The sequence below is a fragment of the Ogataea angusta genome, assembly GCF_019207475.1.
Source record: "Ogataea angusta isolate 61-244 chromosome Unknown 61-244_NODE_3_length_881311_cov_93.026150, whole genome shotgun sequence".
Lineage (NCBI taxonomy): Eukaryota > Fungi > Ascomycota > Pichiomycetes > Pichiales > Pichiaceae > Ogataea > Ogataea angusta.
Window position 1 is genome coordinate 297146 of NW_025065217.1, and position 23538 is coordinate 320683.

General features: G+C 44.5%; 15 protein-coding genes across 15 annotated transcripts; 8 read left to right on the forward strand and 7 right to left on the reverse strand.

Annotated features, from left to right (window-relative positions):
* Window positions 1-62: 62 nt before the first annotated feature.
* KL928_001624 (uncharacterized protein) lies at window positions 63-689 on the forward strand (the record flags this gene model as incomplete). The annotated part of the gene is made up of 1 exon (XM_043202010.1): window positions 63-689. One exon carries the CDS (start codon window positions 63-65, stop codon window positions 687-689), a length of 627 nt encoding a protein of 208 aa, XP_043060901.1.
* Window positions 690-1049: 360 nt separating this feature from the next.
* KL928_001625 (uncharacterized protein) lies at window positions 1050-3980 on the reverse strand (the record flags this gene model as incomplete). Its single annotated transcript, XM_043202011.1, has 1 exon — window positions 1050-3980. The coding sequence occupies one exon, from the start codon at window positions 3978-3980 to the stop codon at window positions 1050-1052; it is 2931 nt and encodes a 976-aa protein (XP_043060902.1).
* A 50-nt stretch (window positions 3981-4030) lies between these two features.
* Window positions 4031-5125, reverse strand: KL928_001626 (uncharacterized protein; the record flags this gene model as incomplete). Its single annotated transcript, XM_043202012.1, has 1 exon — window positions 4031-5125. The coding sequence occupies one exon, from the start codon at window positions 5123-5125 to the stop codon at window positions 4031-4033; it is 1095 nt and encodes a 364-aa protein (XP_043060903.1).
* A 138-nt stretch (window positions 5126-5263) lies between these two features.
* KL928_001627 (uncharacterized protein) lies at window positions 5264-5734 on the forward strand (the record flags this gene model as incomplete). The annotated part of the gene is made up of 1 exon (XM_043202013.1): window positions 5264-5734. The coding sequence occupies one exon, from the start codon at window positions 5264-5266 to the stop codon at window positions 5732-5734; it is 471 nt and encodes a 156-aa protein (XP_043060904.1).
* A 128-nt stretch (window positions 5735-5862) lies between these two features.
* Window positions 5863-7650, reverse strand: KL928_001628 (uncharacterized protein; the record flags this gene model as incomplete). Its single annotated transcript, XM_043202014.1, has 1 exon — window positions 5863-7650. The coding sequence occupies one exon, from the start codon at window positions 7648-7650 to the stop codon at window positions 5863-5865; it is 1788 nt and encodes a 595-aa protein (XP_043060905.1).
* Window positions 7651-7949: 299 nt separating this feature from the next.
* On the forward strand, window positions 7950-9152 carry KL928_001629 (uncharacterized protein; the record flags this gene model as incomplete). The annotated part of the gene is made up of 1 exon (XM_043202015.1): window positions 7950-9152. The coding sequence occupies one exon, from the start codon at window positions 7950-7952 to the stop codon at window positions 9150-9152; it is 1203 nt and encodes a 400-aa protein (XP_043060906.1).
* Window positions 9153-9231: 79 nt separating this feature from the next.
* KL928_001630 (uncharacterized protein) lies at window positions 9232-11337 on the reverse strand (the record flags this gene model as incomplete). The annotated part of the gene is made up of 1 exon (XM_043202017.1): window positions 9232-11337. The coding sequence occupies one exon, from the start codon at window positions 11335-11337 to the stop codon at window positions 9232-9234; it is 2106 nt and encodes a 701-aa protein (XP_043060907.1).
* Window positions 11338-11735: 398 nt separating this feature from the next.
* Window positions 11736-12425, reverse strand: KL928_001631 (uncharacterized protein; the record flags this gene model as incomplete). Its single annotated transcript, XM_043202018.1, has 1 exon — window positions 11736-12425. One exon carries the CDS (start codon window positions 12423-12425, stop codon window positions 11736-11738), a length of 690 nt encoding a protein of 229 aa, XP_043060908.1.
* Window positions 12426-12506: 81 nt separating this feature from the next.
* KL928_001632 (uncharacterized protein) lies at window positions 12507-13241 on the forward strand (the record flags this gene model as incomplete). Its single annotated transcript, XM_043202019.1, has 1 exon — window positions 12507-13241. One exon carries the CDS (start codon window positions 12507-12509, stop codon window positions 13239-13241), a length of 735 nt encoding a protein of 244 aa, XP_043060909.1.
* Window positions 13242-13286: 45 nt separating this feature from the next.
* On the reverse strand, window positions 13287-15161 carry KL928_001633 (uncharacterized protein; the record flags this gene model as incomplete). Its single annotated transcript, XM_043202020.1, has 1 exon — window positions 13287-15161. One exon carries the CDS (start codon window positions 15159-15161, stop codon window positions 13287-13289), a length of 1875 nt encoding a protein of 624 aa, XP_043060910.1.
* Window positions 15162-15715: 554 nt separating this feature from the next.
* On the forward strand, window positions 15716-18148 carry KL928_001634 (uncharacterized protein; the record flags this gene model as incomplete). The annotated part of the gene is made up of 1 exon (XM_043202021.1): window positions 15716-18148. One exon carries the CDS (start codon window positions 15716-15718, stop codon window positions 18146-18148), a length of 2433 nt encoding a protein of 810 aa, XP_043060911.1.
* A 26-nt stretch (window positions 18149-18174) lies between these two features.
* Window positions 18175-19147, reverse strand: KL928_001635 (uncharacterized protein; the record flags this gene model as incomplete). Its single annotated transcript, XM_043202022.1, has 2 exons — window positions 18175-18204; window positions 18275-19147. 2 exons carry the CDS (start codon window positions 19145-19147, stop codon window positions 18175-18177), a joined length of 903 nt encoding a protein of 300 aa, XP_043060912.1.
* Window positions 19148-19616: 469 nt separating this feature from the next.
* Window positions 19617-21350, forward strand: KL928_001636 (uncharacterized protein; the record flags this gene model as incomplete). The annotated part of the gene is made up of 1 exon (XM_043202023.1): window positions 19617-21350. The coding sequence occupies one exon, from the start codon at window positions 19617-19619 to the stop codon at window positions 21348-21350; it is 1734 nt and encodes a 577-aa protein (XP_043060913.1).
* Window positions 21351-21481: 131 nt separating this feature from the next.
* KL928_001637 (uncharacterized protein) lies at window positions 21482-22567 on the forward strand (the record flags this gene model as incomplete). Its single annotated transcript, XM_043202024.1, has 1 exon — window positions 21482-22567. The coding sequence occupies one exon, from the start codon at window positions 21482-21484 to the stop codon at window positions 22565-22567; it is 1086 nt and encodes a 361-aa protein (XP_043060914.1).
* Window positions 22568-22594: 27 nt separating this feature from the next.
* Window positions 22595-23125, forward strand: KL928_001638 (uncharacterized protein; the record flags this gene model as incomplete). Its single annotated transcript, XM_043202025.1, has 1 exon — window positions 22595-23125. One exon carries the CDS (start codon window positions 22595-22597, stop codon window positions 23123-23125), a length of 531 nt encoding a protein of 176 aa, XP_043060915.1.
* Window positions 23126-23538: the final 413 nt, after the last annotated feature.

The following is a 23538-nucleotide window of genomic DNA, read 5'->3' on the forward strand; positions in this document are numbered from 1 at the left end:
ACTAAAATACCAAGCAATTTGTTATTTAAAAAATTGGAAAATAGCGTGAAGCACACAGATTTATGTCCCGCTTTGTGGCCGCAGATGAGGTCGATGATGAGGATTTGGCGAAACAGGAGGCACACGAGGAGAAGCTCTTGAGTGCTTTCGAGCAAGAGAAGAGCAAGGAGGAGCGGAAAACGCTTGCGCAGCAGCTCAAGGTGAATAGGCAGCAAAGATATAAGGAGTATAGAGACAGCATGGAGGAGGAAAACTCTCTTTACAAGTGGACTCAAAAAGATGTGGACTACTATGATAAACTCGAAGAAGAACGAAGATTCAAGAGACTAAAGGAAAAAACAGAGATTGAAAGGGAGATAATGACATATAAGCAAGCTAAAAGAGCACGAGAACGAGCAGAAGACAGCGCCATCACTAACGGCTTCGAAAAAATCGATGCTATGGAAGAGCGCAAACGAAGAAATCACACAAAAGACAGAGCTTATAGGATCAACAGGCGAAAAGCCACGGCTTATGGTAACAGCTCTATACGCGCTGGATTGCCAGACAGAAGTCCACACACCGCAGGCCGGACTCCTAAGACCCGGTCACAACAAGAGAAGTCTCCCAGTGACCAAATAAATCAAACATCATCTGTTGCACAAAAACCCATCCGTTCGCAATTTGGCTATTCTTCCGAGAGCGAGTGAATAAATAAAATTTCATAAAATTTCGTCTGTCCATTTTCATGTTCTCACTTCTTCGCCCATTCATCCAATTTTCACTTCCACAACTGACCCGTGGGCTTGCGAAAACGCACCGTGCGACTTACAGAAGATGGCGTAAGACTGGCACTGGCTACAAGCGTGGATTGCAGGGCCGCAAGCACGGAAACGCTGGTCATCCGCACAGCATTTTAAAAAGGAGAACTGGAATTACTTATGCTAACCACATTCAAGAGAAGCAGCTTAAGCGTCTAATGCCATACCTGTGAAACACTCACGAGACTTGTATATACAAGATTAATACAAACGAAGTGCTAACGAATTGCAATCTTATCAACGATTGATCTATGCATGCAAAGAGGAGGAGTCCAACTCTCCGTATTCACGCCACCCCTCCTCATTTTTCATCTCCATCGTCTCAAAGTAGTGGTAGTTGACTTTCAGCGTCTGTGCAAATGGCACGTTATCAAATGACACGATTCTCAACTTGCAGTATGAATTATCTTTAATTTCTTTCACGACCTTGACGAACTCGTCCAGGGTTGGCGTTGGCTTTTCATTCACATGCGTGATGAAATTGGTAACGCCAATAGTGTATAATCTAGAGGGAGATCCTGGTGCCATGGCCGTACAGTAGACCTTGGATGGTAGTTGTTTGATCACTTGTCTAACACCATGATGAGGCTCTTGCAACACGGCACCGGCCCAATAGACCATATGCTTGGTGACAAAGGAGCTGCTGGAAACAAGTGGAACATTAATGTCCATGATTTGTTTGTTTCTGACAATTTTGAATAAGACCTCATTTTCATTCTCGCCGAGGTCTCTGATAACATGGTCGATATCACGAAATTGTGTGATGACCCGATTATTTGCACTCAGCACAATATCTCCATGCTTCAAGCCACAAGAAGGCTTGTTGTCGAGTGAAATGCTCACCTTTGGAACGCTGAGCAGTCTGGGCTGATCTGCAGACCTTTCCTCAATCTTTGTGATCCATTCCTGCGGAACACCACTGATTCTAGCATTAACGATCGGGATGTTCCCAAACTCGACATCAATGAATTTGAGCTCCGGAACCTGCTGAGTTTTGAGATTCTCGAGTTCCCACAGCACATCTGTAGCGTCCAGCCCCATGGAATAGGTCTTGTCCTCGTCGGCGTCGAAGGCGAGCCAAAACGCGCGGACAAGCCCACTGGAGTCGCAGAGAACTCCAGAGCCACATTGCTGGCCTAAATTGGAATCGATCAATAAGGCCTCGAAGTTGGAAGCCTTGAATCTTGGTGAAGTAACATTATTTGGAAGATGTATGATTCCAATGTCACTAACTTTTGTCTCGTCGACAACGACTCTTTGGGCTCTGTTGTGACCAATAAACACCACCTTGTCACCTCTTCCCAAAGGCTTATCGCCAAACTGAGGAGTTTGCAAGGGAGCCAAGATTAATCTGGGATCGTACTTCAAGATGGCATATCCCTTGGTTGGATGTAAGAAGACAACCTTAGCTGGTACTATGATGGATTCTGCGACGGTCATAGTAACATCCAATAGGTCATGAGGCACACAGTATCTTGAGGCGAGCAGATATCCATTGGTAGCATCAATCACAACTGCGTACGATTTGCGCGACTGCCCACTAAACGAATCAAGGGGGACAGGCATGGTGCTCTTCAACATCACCAGAGAACGATCAAGTTGCTTGCAGCCATCAAATTCAATCGGAAGCCCCACAAATTTAGCGTTTTTCGGGGTCAGAGCTGGTGGTGGTAATGGTTTCTCTTGCAAAGGTGTGAAATCCCAAAGACCAGTTGCGTCGTTTCTTTCTGCCAAACGGAAACTAGAGTGCCAGTGACGATCGATTTGGATGATTTTGATAATTGGGACATGAAGGTCCGTAAGGTGGCGACACTTGACGGTTACGAAAGCAGAGTCTGGAATAGATTTCATGACCTCGATGAACTCGTCGAGATTGGACACATCTTTATCGTCAATCGAGTCTAAAAGCCATCCATTAGGAACGTTGTTTCCAAACACGAAAGAGCCAGCGGCATTGCTCACGTGAACACCTTTCACTGCCACCGCATAAATTCTAGCGAGTTGGTAACTCAAATCATTGAAAGTTGCACCGCAAACATTGACGTATCGTCTAGGTGTAATCGCGTGGAGATCTCCAACAGTACAGCGGACCGTTAAATCTTTGCCTCCTCTCTGAATGACTATCTCTATCTCTTTATCGACATGAGTGTCCAAAATCTCATCCACTGTAATAAATGTGGATATCAGTTCTCCATTGATGGAGATCAAACAGTCACCTTCTCTGATTAGCCCGTCGGCGGGGCCTTCAGGTAACGTGACAGCGGAGACCAGAAGACCGTTAAGGCTCGGAAACTTTTCTCTCATCAGTTTCTCTGTCTCTGCGCGAAGTCCCAGACGGCGACATTTATCAAATGGTTCTAATAGCCATTGCACTTGAATACTTCCTCTTGTAATAGGCTCATTGTTCTGAATGCATTTAAGAGCACGGAGAACTCGATACACAGGCAAGAAAAAGTCTGTGGAAGTTTCCGTATTACCTCCTGCTTGTAATGCCACGGCGTGGCCATCTATATTGACAACAGGAGAACCCGAGGACCCTCCCGAAGCTGAAGCTGCTGCCTGCAAATATTCTGTGTTGAAGTCATTGTATGAGTTGATTCCATAGTCTGGAGCGTTTCTGTCGAGTCTCGAGATAAAACCAGAAAGAATAGAAAGTTTCTCACCCGAATCGTTACCTATGACCATTATTTCTGCTCCGATCTTGGCAAGATCTGGCCTCAATTGTAGTTCACCAACATCCATGTATTTGATATCTGCTGGATTATATCTAAGAAATCCGAAATCGTGCACCGGATCCCTGTAGATAGGTTTAACCTCGCATTCTTCATGGTTATCAAACACGGCATATCCGATAAACGGCCCTGGCCCAACAACATGCCTATTAGTCAGTATAATTCCAAGTTTCGCGTCCACAACAAATCCTGTAGCTTCACTACAAAGAGAGCTCTCTGTATCAAAGTTGACCACTTGAGCGAAGTGGATAGACACCACAGATTTGACCACTTTTTCAACGATATGCTGCCATCTAGAATGATCTGCCTTCACAAAGTCCCCTAGCTCAGAACCCAAAACCGAATCGACATCATCCATGGATGTGTCTTCGCATTTATGTTTTTTGGGGTGGCCATTTGACGGAGGGTCCCCAGGTCGCTTGATATGATAATCATCAGTCTCAAACATGAAAGGTAAACTTAATTTTTCAAAAAATTATTTTCCATGTACATATTTTTCTATGTGCTCGTCTGTTTCTTAATGCTGCCTATCCAATTTTCATACTCGCGGATTGCACCATTGGAATAATAGCACACTTCGTTTCCAATAAAGGAGTTCAGTGTCGGTATCCCAAATGGAAGTTTAGATTTGGTTTTCAACAGATCTTTGTCCTCCAGATCGCGCACCCATTTTTCTGTCTCGCATAATCTTTCAACAAGCGCGATCCAATCCACCAGTTCATTAAACTTGAGGCCACCGTTTTCGTGCACCTGGAGGTTCCTGAAGAATTGTGTTTTGAATCCCATTTTGGCATCCACTTTTTCTCGGTTCAGCCTCAAGAACGCAATGGAGACCAGTCCACATAACAATCCCCATGGACTTTTGGTACGGTAATAGTAATTCGTGTATGTCTTTAGTATGTTCTTTGTGATGTCTTCTGGCAAGTAAAACTTGTTGCAAAATGAGATCAAATGAGCGGTCGTAATAATCGTATCGTCGTTCAGAGACCGGTCTGCCATCGACAGCATCTTGAATCCCTTTTTGCGTCCTCTTTTAGAGGGGCCCTTCACTTCGTCCGCGGCAGCAAGCAATTTGTCCTGCAAAGACCTGGCCGCGGATCCAATATCCAATGGTTCCTCACTTTTGATTTCCATTTTCAAGCTCCTGGGTGTGTTTTCAGGAGTCGCCAGCACATTCTTCGTTTTTGAGGGCGTCGGTCTTGGAGTTAAAGCGTTCGTGCGCTTTTTACCAGGCGTGGACTCTGGGGTTGCTAGCTCGGTGATTCTTCTTTTCGAGGGAGTTACAGGAGGCTCCCCTTGTCTCTTGCGGCCCTTTAATTGATTCCGAAATTGCTCTAGAACAGCAGCTGCCTTACGCTTTGGAGCTGGTATACGGTTCAAGTTGGGGTCAGGAAGATTAAACTTATCTTTGAGTTTCTCGACAGCCAGAAAACAGCACAGATGAAACCGTGCAATTTCCATTTGGGCAGCCAGAGGACAAGTCTGTTTCGAGGAAATATACATGTAGTTCGCATATTCGACTACTTCCTTTGGATAGGGTTCGGGAAGCGTCGGAATCACGTCTCGCAGTGCACTCAAAATCAGCTGCGACATAGATCCAAGAAGAAAGGATTTAGAATCCTAAAATATTGCAACCCAGCCATTTTTTTATTACCATATTTGTCTTAATTATACATCTCTACACCACTGGAATAAAGTTGAGGATACAAATGTGGAGTAAAAAATCCCTGAATGATTCCAATGTTTAGAGGGGCTCGTTTGTTCCATACAGTGCGTGCCTTGCGCAATGAAAAAACGGTTTCCTCTGTGAACCAAGTTTTGCAAGAATCTACGAATCAAAAACAAATCATTAGCGGAGCTCCAGCAGAGCTTGCCGCAAACAGAATGGTGCGTATCTATAAGGAATCCAAGGCGGCTACGCAGTCCTCTGCCAACAACTCCAAGTACTGGAAAATTGATTGGGATGTTCTTCCAAGAGGGAACAGATGGGAGAATGATTTGATCGGGTATCAGTCTTCCAGTGACTACATGCAAGGCACCAGGCTTTCGTTCGAGACCAAGGAAAGTGCTATCAGCTTTGCTAATAATCAAGGTTGGGACTACTTCATCCAAGAGCCTAAGAAAAGAAAATTCAAGAAGAAAGAGTACGCAGCAAACTTCTTCCATTCTTCCGGACCTTTGAAGCACATCAGGACTAAGTAGAATTACCTGCTATTTAGGGTATGCTGACTACGGCAAGTAATATATTAACTCTATCAAGATAACAGTCTACAGACATTCTCAAGTACATGATAGCATCATTATACGGCTTGTACTCCTTAATATATACATTAGGCATTTCTTTCTATTCCTGCACGTCTCAAGATCTCCTCAACCTTAGCACTCAAAATAGGATCTTCCTTGATCTTCAACTGAATCTTCGAGGCCTCCATAAGCGAGATTGCTTGGACTCTGTCGTCATTGGATCTAGACAACCGGCATGCCTCTTCGAACAATTCAATGGCATCCTTGACTTTTTGTGCCTGAAGATAAATCTGTCCCAAATTAATTCTGGCAACCTCAGACTTAGGATCCAACTCACAAGCGGTCTTCAACAGCTGCTCGCATCCGGCGATGTCCTTGTTAACCTGAAAGATAGCCGACTTATTTATGAGTGGCAAAGCACCTATATTGAAGGTTGGAAGAACCTCCTGCAATCTGGCAGCAGTATCAAATTGCTTCGCTGCAGCTGCGTAGTCTTGTCTATCAAACAAGATCTCTCCATAATAGTTTGGAACTTCTGGAGAGGTTGGGAACTTTCTCTTGGCCTCCCTGAACAATTCATCACAGGTAGCAGATTCACCTTTTCTGTAGGCGATGCAGGCCAATTGAATGTGGCCGAATACATTTTCTGGATTGTAAAGCTTAGATTTCTCAAAGTTATCCTTGGCCTTGTCCAAATCTCCCATCAGATAAAACAATTGTCCGTAGTGATAATAAATATCCGGATCTTCGGGATTCATTTTGATGGCCTTGCCAATCTCTTCGTCAGCGGAAGCAAAATCTCCCTTGTCAGCATTCACAAGACCCAAAAGAACATGTGTTCTGCATCTTGGATCTAAGCTCAGAGCTTTGTTGAAGTTGGAAACTGCAGGCTCAGAATCACCCTTGAGGAAATCGAAAGTTCCCTTATATTCATAGGCGAGGGCGGCATGCTTAACGTCCGTATCGGAACTTTCCTTTTCGTAGCTGGTCACAGCTTGATGAAACAGGACATCTGCGTTGACGTAATTCTCGTAAGTATCCTTTGCCATTTCATTCAAGCCTTTAACCAGAAACTGGGAGCAAGACTGATTTGGATACTTAGATTCATCCAAGTCGATGTTTTCCTTAGCAAAAGCACCAAAAAAGGAGGATATAGAGGAAGAGGAAGGCAATTCTTTCGGAAGAGTGGAAAAGCGCTCTTCATTAATTTTGTTTGCCAGCTTCTTCAGATTTCTTTCCAATAACGTTTCCGGAGACTGATCGTTCAGCCCGCCGTAAATGGTCAAAGCTGTAAGATCATAAATAGCTTCTTCGTACTTTTCGATATTCTCATAAGCATGGGCTCTTCTGAGTAAGCACTTGGAGTAGCCTGGATTCAATTTCAAGGCCTCGGTACAGTCATCAATACATTTTTCATGCTCGCCTTGGGCAGCGTAACAAGCAGCTCTGTTGGCATAGAAAACCGGATCGGTTTTACAGAGCAAGGCCAGAGTGTAGCATTCAATTGCTGGCTTGAAATCTTCTGCCTTGTAGTACTGGTTACCAGTCTCTTTCAAAGCCAATGCCCATTTGTTTCGTTCTTCCTTTGTCATGCCCTTGACAAGCTCTTCAGTCACATTTGGTAAACCAGTGCTCTCGTTGATTGGAATATTGGAGGAAGGCCAGTTGGCAGTTACTGTTGCAGACTTTTTGTCAGACTTCTTCTTTTTCTTGTTCTTGTTTTTCTTCTTCGATTTCGAAGAATCATCCAAACCTGCATTCTGTTGGTTCAAATAGTACAGCAATCCGGCCACCGATCCGGCACCTACAACGGCCGTCACAGCCAGCGCAATCTTGTGCGTTTGCACAAATCTTGAAAGCGACGAGTCCGACATTTTAAATCGTTATATCGGCGAGAGTGTCAATTTCAAACTGAGTGTTTTTTGCTTGCGTCTCACTATTTTATTTGATTTCTTTCGAGTAGCGATTTTTTTTTCTCCATCGGAAACATAATACGTAAAAACAGGTGCATGCCAAATATGCCTTCAAAATAGCGTTCGAGGAAAGTAAGTAAATAGCAGGCTTTTTTAGATCTTCTTTGTTTGACCTCAACACGTGAGGGTACTATGGTCAGAATCTATTTATAGCGAGACTTATCTTTCGAGGTACGGAGATGAAAAGACTCAGCAACCGAATGGTCCAGACGGTAGCTCAGGCCTACCAAACCGTGTCAAACGCAAGAAAACCTATGGCTTCAACAGATATGGGGTCCATGAATACCACAAGCTCTTCGAACTTACACTACAGGACGTCTACTGCGCCTGCAGGAGTGCCTCTTTCCAAGATTTTGAGCAACACATTTCCGCTGTCTGTCTCTGACTCTTTCAAACATTACTTGAAAAGACATCAACTCAACAAAATCCAGCATGACCTTTTGTCGGTGTTACCTTTTTATCCGACGCCTTCAGCCACCCATCGTGCCGAAGTAATTCAGACGGTCATAGATGAACAAAACAACTACATAAATGAGTTTCATATCTCACCAATAGACAAACCGTCCACAAAACATGTGGTGTTTGTGCATGGATACGGAGCGGGACTAGGATTCTTTGTCAAGAATCTGCAGGACCTTGCCTCGAGGAAAACTGACTGGAATATTCATGCAATAGATTTGCTCGGTTATGGTTGCTCTTCTAGACCTAAATTCCCATATCATGAACCAAATGCCAACTACGAGAAAATAGAATCCTGGTTTACCGAGTCTATTAAAAAATGGTTCGACAAAAAACAGCTCAATAGAGACAACACCATGGTTGTTGCACATTCAATGGGGGCATATCTTTCCGCTTTGACGAATTTCAAATACCCCGAGCTGTTCAACAAATTGTTGTTTGTTTCTCCTGCCGGAATATACAGCACTCGACAGCCCGAGATTCCACCATGGTTTGACAAACTGTGGAATAAAAATGTTTCCCCATTTGCATTAGTTAGAAAAGCCGGGCCGCTTGGCTCCTACCTAACTTCAGGTTGGACTGCAAGACGGTTTTCCAAAGACAACAGCATTCTGAACGCAGAAGAGCAAAAATTGATGCACATGTACACTTACGCGATCTTCAATGCTAGAGGGTCTGGGGAATACATGCTGAACTACATGCTTGCACCAGGAGGAGTCCCTAGAAATCCATTGCTGCGCAGAATTCACAACCTCAATTGCGATAGTGTATGGTATTATGGTAGCTACGACTGGATGGATAAGATGGGTGGAGTGTCGGCCTGCAAAACTTTGAGAGCCAAAGGACTTCGTGCAGACATGAAGATCGTCGAGGATAGCGGCCACCACCTTTATCTAGATAATCTTGCGACATTCAATGCTCTTGTCGCCGATGAAATGAAATAATGTTTAACGATAAGATCGATGAGTTATTTATTTATTATTGTAGATTATTAGATATTATGTGATACATACTTGAAAATCACTAAGAGGAGGCATAAAGTTCGTCAACGCGAGAACGAACACTGTTAAGAATATCCTTTCTCTTCAGCTTTTGTGCGCTGGTTACAAATCCGCTTTCGGGAGTCCATTCCTCATCAACCAGAACAGTACCCTGAATAAGCTCAATACCTGCGAGTCCTTGGGATTTACCAGTCTCAACCAGGCTCTTGGTATACTCGTTTGCGAGCTTCTTGTTGGTGACCACTTCAGACAAGTGAACTTCGTCCTTAGACTTGACAATACCAAGCTTGACACAGAGATCTTTCAACAAATTCTCGTTTGGAACGACGATGGCAATAGGCTTCACCTTGTTTTCGTCAGCATAGCAGCAAATGTTCAGGACGAGATTATTGGATCTGTAGACTGACTCCAGTTTTTCAAGGGCAATATACTCTCCGTTTTGTGTCTTGACAAGGTTCTTCTTTCTGTCGATCAGCTTCAATTGACCGTTAGAAGTCCATTCACCAATATCACCTGTTGAAAACCACCCTTCCTCATAATTGAAAGCACTCTCTGTCTCCTTAGAGTTTTTGAAGTACTCTTTCGTGACAGGAGTACCGCTAATCAAAACCTCACCCTGATTGTTCTTGGCAAAATAGCCAGCCTCAGGGACATCAATCAGTTTGACAGTGATGGAACCGACCAAAGAACCACAAACACCATACTCGAAATGATTTGGATCGGTAACACAGGTGTTTGCGACAGTTTCGGTAAGACCGTATCCGAGTAGAAGTGGTGCAATTGTGTTGCTGATAAAGACCTGGGTCGACTGCGAAATTGGTGATCCACCATTCAATATCAGTCTCAGGTTTCCTCCAGTTGCATTCTTGATCTTCTTGAAAATGACGTTATCGATCAATGATGGGACACCAGGAATCGAGAATTTTTTACATGCAAGTTTGGTGTTATAGGCCGCCCAAAACATTTTCTGTCTTGTCGATGGTTGTTTTTCAATCTGCGCCAAAATACCTTTCTTGACACTCTCCCAAACGGCAGCAACACCGACCATGATAGTAGGCTTCAAGGTTTTAATATCACCCTCACAGTTCTTGGTAGACGCGTCAGTGAGAGTCTTCACATTGGCATAGCCAGCAACAGAGCCCCAGTAGAAGCAGAGGAGCTCAAAGACAAGCTCAAATATGTGAGCCAATGGCAAGAAAGTGATAACCACATCGTTCTCAGAGATAGTCTTATCATCAATGACAAGGGCAACTCCTCCAATACCTGCAACAATATTGGCATGGCTCAAAACGACACCCTTTGGAGTACCGGTGGAACCAGAAGTGTACATGATACATGACAGATCCTCTGGCTTTGGAGGGTGGTGAGGGATGTCGTGTGCTTTTTTGCCAAGAGCGATGACGTCATCATAGGAGTAAATCTTGATGTCCGGTCTGACTTCCAGAATTTTTTCAGCAGCCTTCTTGGCTTCCTCATAAAGTCTACCGTTTCCACGCTTGTCATTAGGATCAATTGGGTCGCTGTGGACAATGTACTTGATATCCTTTGCTTTCTTGATTGGATTAATGAGCTTAAACAGCAAATTATTGTCGGTGAAAACGACAGAAGTAGCTGTTTCCACCATAGAGTGGGTCAGTCCATCCTCACCTAAAGTGTCATATGCAGTGACCACAGGAATGGCCTGAGTTTGTGCGGCTATGAATGCTCTCATCCATTTAGGGCTCGTAGATGCAAAAATGTGCAGTTTGTCAACACCGGCTGGCTGAACGCCAAGACTGACAAGTCCCTTACCGAAGTCCGAAACAATCTCGCTCATTTGACCGTTCGTGACGTGCTTGTAATCGGAAAGCTCGTAGTAAACCCACTCCTTGTCCACCAGCTTCTCAGCACCATCAACAAACTTCTTAACCTGTTTGGTTTCATAGTGGACGTTCTTCAGATCTCTCCATGCTTGACATTTTTTGTTTGCTCCGTGCTTCTGTAGTGCCTCGTTGAAGAACTCGTACACTGTGCTACATTCATATCCAACTGGACGGGTAACCACAGCATCCTTTGACTTGTAGTATCTTCTTGGAGCAGTCTCTCCCTTCTTTGCCTCGCCAATTGGCACATTGACTTGGAAAACCATGGTGACTTGCGATCTGCAGTAATAGAAATTAGAGGGGGCAAAAAAAATTATCTCCTAGATGTCTTTTTTATTCTGCCAACAACCTAAAAAAATTAAAAAATGACGCTCGCACTTACATAAGCAACGGTATCTGCAGCAGGGCTTGTTGTCATGACCTCAATGAATACTGCCATCACTTTATTGCCCAAAGAGCACCAAATTTAAACCCTGGCCAGGACGGTAGCTACATGCCCCCACGCTTGATTTTGTTGAGCTAAATCCCAACAAAAGGTGCAAGGATGTTGTGTATGGTCTCTGTCTATATATTTCAGCTTGTTGTCTGCATCATCTCCCCGCTTTCAGATCATACTACCAAAACGTACAGTCGTAATCTCCCTATGTAGCATTTTTGTGTTACGTTATCTCAGGTCTTGATCAACAGTCTCGACATGGCCATGCAAATGTTCGGCCGACCCAAATCTCAGGATTATTCCCTTTCCCGTGCTTTTGTCCACATCCATTATTGTCACGCTGGTATTACTTGGAACTTTCAAATCCTCTTCCTGTAATCCAGGAGCCAATGTGTAGGCACATGATTTATAAAGATGATTAGTGAAGTTGGTGATTACACCGCCATGAGTGCAAATCAGCACATTAGTGTACCCGTTTGAAGTGGCTTCGTCTATAATTCGGTTCCACTCATTTTGCAGCCGTGTCAAAAGCTCTACTCTTGTCTCTCCCATTTCTTTGAATTGGGCACCATACTTTTCCTTAGCTTCCGATAGGGGCATTCCCTCGACGGGGCCCATAGATCGCTCTCTCAGGTTGGATGTGTACCTCAGCTTGAAGTTAGGTTTCTCGCGGTGCGCAGATGTGATCTCATTCATAGTCTGAACACAGCGACTCAAATCAGAGCTAACGAACTCGTCTATATCTAGATCCTTCATTCTTAGGCCGACAAATCTAGCCTGCTCTAGACCTCGATCGTTGAGTGGCACATCTTTGTGACCTTGTAAGATCTTGAGGTTGTTCCATGACGTCTGGCCGTGGCGGACAATGAACACACGAACTTTACTTAGATCTGTGTTATGCTCTTTATCAAATGTCATTAATCTCTATATTTTTTACCCGGCCAGCTATTTTAATAAAGGATTTTTTTTTTTTTTCAACCTCGAATTCTTCTCGATACTATGCTACGAGCTAGAGGCGTATCCGTTTCTGTCCGGCAATTCCACAATTCTGTGGTCCGTCCTTCAGTGCTCGACTACTTCAAATTCTATAAAAAAAAGGACACAGCTCCAGAAACGCCCGTAAAAGACACCAAAGAGGTCATCAAGGAGATAGAGACGAAAACAAGAGATCCCGTTACTTCTAACAAGGTTGTGATTTTGGGCAAATACAATTCCGAATTCAGCGATGCAAAGGTAGCTCAGAGAGCAATGGAGGGGTTTGTTTTCAGTACGTGGTTACCCCAGAAGTCTGAGTTCTCGAAAAGAAACACCGGCTCGCGCCTATATCAGGAAGTCGTCAGCGAGCTTCTCACAGAAATCTTCAAGACCCATGTGCCATCCATCAATGCACTAGATCTCAAACTTGACGACCTCGCGCTCAGATTCAAACTACTGAAAGATGTTCAGATAAAGTTTGGAACCTCAATTCCCGACATCAAATTGTCTCAACTGGATTCGTTCGACAAGATTGAGCGATACCTGCTTGGCAAGTTGGATCCCAAGAGCCAGCTTTTCAACGAGAAAGTACCTGACGCTGTGCACCTCGATCCTAAGGAGTTTGAAGGAACCAACATTACTGTTGGAGAATATGTCTTTGAGAGCCAAAAACGGAAAGAAATCAAGAAACTGCACCGAAAGGCCAAGAAGGCGGAGCAAAATGCCATACAAGAAGCTCTCAGCGACGGAGAGAAGTAAATATCCACTTAGCTTGTATATAATAGGTATCGATATTTGGGCACATCATTTCCGAGAAATAGTAAAGGCCACCACCACTGAGGCTGCAAGAGCAAATAGTACGCCAGGCAAAATCAGTTCGCGGATAGTGTCGTTTGGCAGACCTGTGCTTGGGCTAGAAGCCTTGGCAGAATTGAGAATAGAAGCCACATCCACGTTCTGGTCGGGGTGGTGGACAATCAAGTTGATCTTATCTTTGTTTAAGCTAGTCAACACGACAATGCAGTCTTTCAGGTCCTGATCCGATGTTATAGCAACCAAATCATTCTCATCGTCGACATAGGAAATGGCAAACTGCTCTGCAGGCTCGAACACTTGGCCAGTTTCAGTATCTTCTGGGGGAGTCAGAAGAGTTCTGATCTCCTGTCTGGAAAGCTTAGACTCAATTAATTCCCTTAAAGACTGAATACCCTCGCTAGGCTTGCAACTGATTCTGTGGGTTCTTCCCTGCGGAGACTTGAATTTGAAAAAGACCGGTTCGTCAAAGTCAACTTCCACCTGTGGAGCTTTCAAGGCTGACGACGAGGTCTCTGGAGCTCCCGAAAACGAAATTGAATCCGATGGCTTCACAGCGTCGTTTGTGGAGACATTGAATTGAGCCAATTCAGATTGGGTCACGTCAGCAAGCGAGGCCGAATGCAGGGAGGTGGTGTCGTTGTCCAACGACGTCCAGAATTTGTTCCAAGCTGGACCCTCTTTTTCCTCATTTGACTTGGCATCAGAATCCCCATTGTGGATCATTTGGATGGACTGCAGCTGGTTCAGAGTGTGATAAGTGAGTTTCAGAACATCCACGACACCCACGATTTCACTGTTATCGTCATCCACAACTGGAAGATTCAAATAACGACCTTCAAACATTTGTCTGAGAGCTTGGTGAATGGAGCTACTAGCCAAGGCATAAGAAGGCTTAGGAGTCATCACACGGATCACGGAGCAAGTTCTTGGATCGATACCAGCAGCAATCACTCTGAGAACAATATCCTTTGATGTAAAGATGCCCGTCACCTCGTCGTTATTTTTGGAATCTTTGACCAAAACTGCTGTGGTCTTGTTGTCTCTCATTAGAATTGCAGCTTCGTAAACTGTCGTTTTGATGTCGCAGCACACAGGAATAGTTCTTTCCGAGAGAACAGAGTTCAAAGTTGGACCGCTCACTAGGTTCTTCAAGTTCTCAAAATACTTTATAACATGGAGAGGCTGGCTAGCTGGTCCGAGCTCTTCTGTGACACCTTCCATAGCATCGTACAGCCTTTTTGAGCTCTCATACATCCTCTCAAGCTTGGTCATTGCTTCATTATAACACTTGGTGATATCCAAAACACCCACTATCTGATTGCCCTCGTTGACCACAGGGAGATGTCTGAACCCCTTGTTGACCATGAGAGAGAGCGCGTCAGAGGCTAAAGTAGAGACCTTAGCACACATTGGATTAGGGGTCATGATCTGATCGATAGTGGTCTGGTTTGCATTCAAATTCGATCCAACAATTCTAAATGCTAGATCCTTTGCGGTGAAGATACCTGAAAGTAGGCCCTCATCGTCAACCACCAAAACACAGTTTTCCTTGGTGACAGACATGAGCTGTGCTGCCTCGTAGACGGTGTTTGTGGGTTTGCAAATCACTGCCTCTGAGGGTTTCAGGGACATCACTGTACCTGCTGCACCCGAACTACCCTTGGAACGCTTTTGTGGCGAGCCTAGGTTCGAAACCATACTAACATTGTTCTTTTTTCTCAGATCGTGCTCAATTTTCTTACGAATCTGGTCGTCTTTTTTGCTCTGCCTTTTCCTCGTAGACTCCATTGGGTCCGAGGACGGATTAGAGAGCGACGACTGAGCCCTTCTTGGAGTTCTCACTGTGCTATCTGAGGCCAACATATTAAAGAATATAAGTTTAAGGATTACTTTTTTTATACGGATAAACGTAAACAAACACTCGATTTAGACAAATCAGGGCGGTGTTCTCCGCTCGAGAAAAAAACAGGCATGTGAAGATAAACTTCATAACAGTAACTACAAATAGAGTAATGTCTATATTGCATGTAATGCGTATCAGGCCAATCTCGGATTCATCAGTTTTATCAGAGTAGGGGATGGAAGACAGTACTTCAAGGGAGCTTGTTCATTTGTAATATCCTTTATCAGTGCGAATTTGGGGGGCAGAGAACAGTCAAGACAAGACTTTCCTCTCACAACCTAATGAAGCTGCCAAGTTTGACGGCAATCACGTCAGCAACGCCTCTCGTGACCTTTGATGTAAGACACGTCTCCTGAAAGCAGCCAATCGTGCCTCGAATCGAGATAGTCAATAAAACGTCGATCGACGGAAGGCTTGAAATATTTATAGTTCGATTTTTAAAGTTCCGAGATTTCGGCACTGAGAATTGCTACCGACAGCCGATATATAGACGTTCGACTCACCGATTATTGGCATGGATAAATTTGAAAAGACCCTAAAGCGAGCTTCAAAAGCTTGTGACTTTTGTCGCAGCAAAAAAATCAAATGTGACGGGGAATCATTTTGCAAGAATTGCAAGAACCACAATATTCAATGTACCTATATGTACGTTGCCAAAAAGCGGTCATCCAGAAGAAGGAAGAGCGTCAACGTGAGCGATGTTTCAGAGAGTGAGAGCGCGGTTTTTGAAAATAGTAAGCTAAAGTCTCATAAAGGCGCCCCCAAGGACCTTGAAGGAAGGCTCGATAAACTCGAATCCATGGTGCATGCGTTGTTGAATAAACTGGAACCCGAGACAGAGAATAGCAAGGAAACTTTTGTTGGAGAGAGCAACTCTCTTGACAACTGCAAGCCAGATACTGAGCCTGCTGGAGACTCGAATGCAAACCAGGCAGACCTTGAAGAGTTGTACTTTGGCCCTCTGACCACCTTTTCGTTGTTTTCTGCCAAAGGTCTCAAATGGCTTGATAGTCTCCTTCCGGATAGCACACCAACCAAGGTTCTGCGTCGTCATATCATCACATTGATGAAGGCAGAACATCAAGGGAAACCAACTCCAAATGGTATTATTGCCAACGCGACATGGGATGTCTACCCGTCAGCGGAGATAATTGAATATCTTTTGAGCACCATTGAGCCTTTCTTTCGGGATTTCTATCCTATGAAGGCCGCTGAAGTGCACCGACTTTTTGACAAGTACTTGAAGTATAAGAGTGGCCTCCGACCTGTGAACACATTGCACCCATCCGAAATCTTACTCATGAGCAGCATTATGCTCCATTCGTGTTGCGTAGTCAGTGAGCTGATAAGAACAATGAATCTTCCGTGTCCAATGTCCTTGACTCATCTGCAGGAATTAGAAAGAAAACTCTCTGAAAGTTGTTTAAGACTGCTTCTCGATCAGATGGTGTCGCACTCCAATCTTTTGAAACTACAAGCTCTTTATCTGCTTGTGCCTATTTCTGACATTTGTATGGATCACCATGCGTGCACACTGTCAAACACACTATTCGCTAGATCTGCACTCGAGTTGGGTCTGCACAGAGAAGAGAGCTATCTTGGAGGAAACCAAGAAAGAAGGGATCAAAAGATTTACTTATGGTGGAGGGCTTACGTTCTAGATAAAGAAGTGTGTCTCAAAAGTGGCTTACCTCCTATCTTTAATGACACAGATATCACAACGCCTCCTTTACCTGGATTTGAGGAATTTTGGGCAATGCCCTACGAACGTTTGCCGGACGGAAGACATAAAAGAGAGATAATGAGGGACAAAATCGTTGCCAAGCTGACGTCGTTGCTGGATAATGCTAAACAAGATCTCTCCTTTGAACTCTATCTCACATACGATCTTGCAGTCATTTCGTCAAGAACGTACCAGGAACTGTTTTCGGCTACGTCTCTCGTCAGGAAAACAAGGTCTCAGATCACAAGTACGATCGAATCACTACTTCATGATCTGGAGTGTTGGAGAATGTGCTTCCCCAAGAGAATCCGACCAGGAGAGGCGTTTCACTATTTGGGTTCTCTGACAAAGGCGACAAGCGTGACTGATGGCATCTTTCTTCCATTTGTGGTCCTTAGCTACAATTTGAAGTATTACTTGCTCCAGATCATTATATCAAAGACCATGCTGCGTCTGAATTGGTATTCAGACCATAAACATTCTCATTTATCTTCGAATAGGAACAATCAACACGCTAGGTTTGAAAGCATTGGTTTGAATGCTATAAGACAGATACTACACATTGCATACAAGATTGACAAGAACAACCAGGCTTATGTTTATTTTGCCACCTACTATTTCATGTGCGCCTATGTTGCGCTGATTGCGGAAGTTTTGCAAAACCTGAACTCACCGGAAGTGGTAGAAGACGTGCAACTCCTGTTCTGGGTGAGCAAAAACTACTTTGCAGTCGGTGCTATTAAGTCTCTCCTCAACCACCACAAATGGCAAACGATGGACAAAATCAGCAGATGTCTTTTCTACATAGTGTGGTGTTCTGTCCCAAACATTCAGGAGCGTAGCAAGCTCGACGTAGGAGACTTCCTTGATGAGTTTGTTCAAATGGCTGACGAAATCAAATCTAAGGCCAGAAAAGACGGGTCTACATCTGTGAAAATGCCTAATTTCCAGTCTCCTTCGTCGTACACTCGCGTTTCAATGGAAAGACCCACGCTCGACAAAACAAGTACCGACCAGCAGCCGCAAAGAGAGTTTCTGGATCAGATTTGGGGTTCCTCCTCGACCTCAGGAAAACAGACTCCTAATAATAGTGAAGACTCGTTGCTTGACGGGCTTTACTACGATGAGGACTCTCTGATTCCAAACATGTTCAGTCTCCCAAACTACCTTTTTGATGTCAATCAAAACCCGCTTGACGCTTCTATGAATACATTAGGATTATAGTTAGAGTTTATACGATTGAGCCAGTCTCACCGCACGACGAGCAGCCCCATAGCCCGCTTGGTAGCCGTAGCCCGACAATCCAGAGACATGGACGAGCAATCCTCTTGCGCGCTGCTCTTTTTCAACGCGAACACCGCCTTTGCGACTTGGTCTCAGACCGCATGCCACGCGAAGGATTTCTGGCTCGTTTCCGATTTCAGGGAACAACTGACTTGTTCGGCGAATAATGTCATCGGTTTCTGTTTTCCACGTATCGGCACACCAGTTATTGGCCTGCAAGTAGCCACCCAACACCACCTGAGACTGAGAATTTGGTCGAGGAATAATGTAGGTCACGTCCTCAGTTCCCCACCGCATTCGGTTCTCGTTTATGTGGGGAGCCTTGATCACCACAACTTGGCCTCTGGCAGGATATATGTTGTCGTCCTCGGCTCCCCCGAGTCCTCTGGCTCCAATTCCCGTACAGTTGAACACGGTCCTGGCAAATTCAAACATCTCATCGACATCCTGGATCTTTCTGCGCACAAAGACAACGCCAGTGGAAGCCAGGTATATTTTCAGCACTTCAAGGAACTTTGGACAGTTGAAATTCCACGAGACATATTTTATTCCAAAGGCCACCCCTTCTGGAAGTTGGGATGATGGAACAACCGTGAAATCCTCTAAATACGAACTCAATGACCCAATTTTCCGCTCGTCTGGAAGATACTCCCAGTACTCAGTACTAGGACGGCGGTCTAGGCCACAGCCTGGACCTAGAAGCTTGCGAATAGCAGCCAAGTGTGTGTATGTGGTTTTGTCAAAGTTCAACGTCTGAGCATCATCTGGAGATATGCAGCTGAAGTTTCCACCGGCCCAGGGAGACGTGTAGTTGATCGACTGGTCGCCAGGCAGATACTCTGCTACAATGGTGATTTCCGAGCCTTTTACGCCACTCTCAATAAGATTGAGAGCCGTGTAAAGTCCGACAATTCCACAGCCGACAATTGCGAAAGCCATGAGCAGAATGAGTAATAGGGCTCCAAACTTTTCAGCGGTATTTTATTTGTGGCACAGACCAAAGATCTTTGTGGCGGTGCTATGTGTTCAATGAATACCTCGCACTACAGCTCACGCAAAAGGCATTAAGTGCCCTATGAACAATTTTAAACAAGTGCTTGGCATGTGGCGTCTTGCCGTAGGTTTGCTGACCTGTTGTCACTCATGCATATCATCCACCGAAGCCGCAAGATGACATTGATGAGTTTCTGTCCAATTTTCAGTTGTAGCAGCCAGCAAAGTCTACGAACCAGATTTCACTAACGTGACGAAGTGTAACATAAATCTGGCGGACCCGTTGGGTGCCTTTTACGCGCACCCAAACTTTGGGCTAGACATATTTACTACTCCACATTAATTTTTAGGTTACCGCAACGCCGCACAAAATTCTGTATAAATACCTAATTGCTTCGGCAATTTTCAGTACCCCATGAACTTACCAGACGACATCCTTGACACCGTGGTGTCCGACCTAGACACCAAAAGCCTCCTCAGCTTGTCGCTATCGTGCAAAAAATTGCGAGCACATGCTGTCCCAAAATTGTATCGGAGCTTGCTTCTGGTTGACACCAGGTTCAACACAGTGGGTGAATCCGAGTTCACGATTCTAAGAACCTCAAAATTCAGGCAATTCCTTGAGGCATTGAAGAGCAACAGGTCCTTAATAGGTTTGGTCCAACGTTTTCTCATTGCGTCCCACAGCAACAATGTTGAAGGACTCGAAGTCCTGGTGGGAATGTTCATTGCTTTCAAGTTGAAGAACACCAGTGTCCCCCTTTTGGGGCTCAAGGAATTTAAGATCCTAAATGAGACAACTCCTTACAAATTCCTGTTCATGAACAAAGAGTACGTTGCTTCCCAAAACCTGAAGAGATCATCCACCTTGTTGTACGAGAATGACGAAGACGAGTTCAACAAATACTCGAACTTCGGCCAAGCAAGTTCAGTCGTCTCTTTGCAGAGCTATCAGCTTGTCAACATCACAGATCTCAATGACGTTTCCGAAGATGCGCGCGAAATCTGCATCAACACTTCCAACCGGTACCAAAATGCTGGTTTCATTATGACAAAAAAGCTGTCGCAAACTTTTGACTCTCTGGAGTCTTTGGAAATTCTCAACTCAGATGCAGTAAACACTCTTTTTTCCCAATTGGATGATGAGTGTGTAAGATTTGAGTCGCTGAACAGGCTGTCATTGAATATCAAAGACTTGCATATTGTGCCAGCAGTGGCAAGATGTGTGGATCTTGCCAAACTAGATCGGTTTGAGCTGAAGTTCAAGCAAACTTCTATTGGCGAAGAAAGCGAGGAGATCAACCTTCGCATGGTGAACCTTTTTAAAGGTCAACTCGAAAACCTGAAGCAACTTTCCTTGGTGCATCTAAATTCGAATAATCTGCTCAAAAACCAATCTCAGACATCGCAGTTGGTTCTCAGCAACTCCAATCTATCGTATTGCATTATGGAACATCTGGATATATTCAGTCCTTCCATCACTTACCTCAACCTGAGCATGAACAACTTCGCATATTTACCACCAATCAGCATGAGCTACCAAGATAGAATGACACACTTTATCGTTGACCAGAACTTCTTAGAGACTAAAGTTCGTCAATTTAATAAGATACTTGCATGCAACCGTCTGGAGACTTTAATGATTCCAGATTTCTTTTACAATTGGAAACCTTTCATAGCAATAAATCGGGAGGTCAAAAATCAGCCACAACTGAACGCGGTCGAGTATCTTTATACTGGGTGCAACTGCCGTAAATGCGTGGAGACTCGACAACTGCTATCCCGATACTCCGAAAAGCTCAGTTTTGGTGGCAAGGACCTGGCTTCCACTTACAACTTTTTAATCGGACTTTTGCATACTCGTTTGACCAAATTCGAAACGAGCTCCGGTTTGGACATCCTCAAGTATCCCGTCCTGGACCCTATCGAAGTCTCGCATTATGGCTATTTGGACATCGATATTTCAAGGGTGGTACAATTGATCCTGGACAATATGCTTGAAGATCTGAGTTTCTTTGTCCAGAAGCTCCCAAAGCTAAGAATTCTTAGTCTTGGCGGTATTCAGATATCGATTCAGCGCACCCAAAACGAAATCAAGATGAGGGCCGTTCAAGATCGTTGGAGCTCAGTTTTGCGTCGATCGACCTAGTAATTTTTCAGAGTTTATTTATGTATTTCTTAATTTGGCATACTATTAACGCTATCTTTTACCAAAATTTGATAGATCATAAGTCAAGGTGACTTGAATATTGAACATCAGATTCCGCAAACGGAGTCATCATGACAAACTTTAATGTCCCTGGTGGTTTTCCTTCGCTCCAGTCCCAGGAGTTCACGCTCAAGACTCCTCCTAGGTCCAGGAGCGAAATAAAAACCTCCACTCCGTCATCAACTGCTTTTAGGTTCACACCTACGAATGGAAAAAAGCTATACCCATCCATTGTGGTTTCCCCAAAAGATGCATCTGATTGTGATACAAGCTATCAGGATAAAGAAAACCCGTCCTTTACAAAAGAAATGGATTTTCTTCAGACCAAGCTGTTTTCGTCGAAGCTTACCTCCTCGGTGCTGAACGAATTCAATGATAGATATCAAAAAGTACGGTCGGAAAATATCATTAACATTCAGAAGTTGAACAGCACAAGTCCTAAGCCACGAAGCCGACGACCATCTACCCGTTTCAATAGTGACCACCGAGGACGGTTCAACAGAATGGAGTCCATCTCTTCTCATTATGCAGCCCGGCGTACAGGACGACAGCCTGCCGAAACGACGCGGAAGATATTTGAGGGCCCAGAGCAGACAACCAGGAAGACTCCAAATGACAAGCGTTTGGGAGCACAAGATCTGGGCAGTGCATCAAAGAGACTGAGAATTGTTGACGGCTACAAGGAGATCGTGGAACCAGTTGAGAGTCCAACAAGGCCGCCAGAGGAGAAGCAGAAGATAATGGAACAGCAATTGGGAAGACAGCGGCAGGAAAAGCCACATTTGGGTCCACTTCCACAGCTGGAGTTTTCGCTGTCTCCACGTGCAGCTGCATCTGTCCCACAATCGTCCAAAAGACCCTCGTACTTGCAACCTACAAAGGCATCAATCCAGCGCTCGGAAAGCAAGCAGCAACTAAAGAGGAGCGAGACAGCGTCTTATCTTCCAAGACTCTCGAATATTGTTCGGTCGAAGACTATGCAGGAAATTTCGCCGTCAAGGATGAATAGCAGTCAAGCAAATCCACACATCGCCTATATGAAAACCCAGTCTGCGCTTACAAGGTCCACGTCGTCAAATACCCTAAACCGAAAATCGAGTATCCCGCAACTCGTGAAACCAGCCAAAAAAGATTATCCTAGACCATGGAGAAATTAATTTTACAATCCGCGAAAAAATTGAAGCATGGGTCACCACGCAGATTACTCCGAGTTCAGCGCCCAGGCGAACAAAAAGGAGCTGTTGCAACAAGTTGTGGACTCTTACAAGAGTCTCAGTGAGGGACACACTAACTGGGTTTGTAACTTGGCCAATTGTAGCTCACTGCTGTGGCACTGCTACAATGAAGGACTTTCCAAACGAGTGAATTGGGCAGGTTTTTATGTAATGGATCCAGAAAACCAGGACCAGCTCATTCTTGGGCCGTTTATGGGCAAAGTGGCATGCCAAACGATCAAGATGGGGCGTGGTGTATGCGGCACTGCAGCCAGCACGCAAAAAACCCAGCTGGTCTCAGATGTCGAGCAATTTCCCGGACATATAGCCTGCGATGGGGAGACCAAGAGCGAGATTGTGGTTCCTATTGTGGCCGACGGACGGCTTGTTGGCGTTTTGGATATTGATTGTTTGGAACTAAACGGGTTTGACAAGGACGATCAAAAATACCTCGAGTTTTTGTGTCAAGAAATTAGCGAAACATGCAGCTGGAAGAATTAATTGTGTTGTGCTATGGTTGTGCCGGAATCGGTCCCAATGTTATTTAGCGGGATGTTTATATCTGTATCTTCTATATCACTTTCATCAAAATGCATACCAATTCGGCTTTCCAAATTCCAGTTCATGGGTCTTAATTTGCGTTGTCTTTTTCGACGTTTTAGAAAGTATTGATGAAATATGCTGGATGTGACAATAGCAGATGCGGAACCTGCCATATTCATAGCTATATCCCACGCGTCAAAAGATCGGTATGGGGCTAGGGCATGTTGCACAAATTCACTTCCGATTCCTCCTGTGATTGTACATACCACAAACGTAGCGTTGCGCACTATGCGAATTGACTTTATATCCAATGTCCAGTAGAAGAGGAGCGTCATCAAGAAAAAAACAGCAAAGTGAAGAGCCTTGTCGTA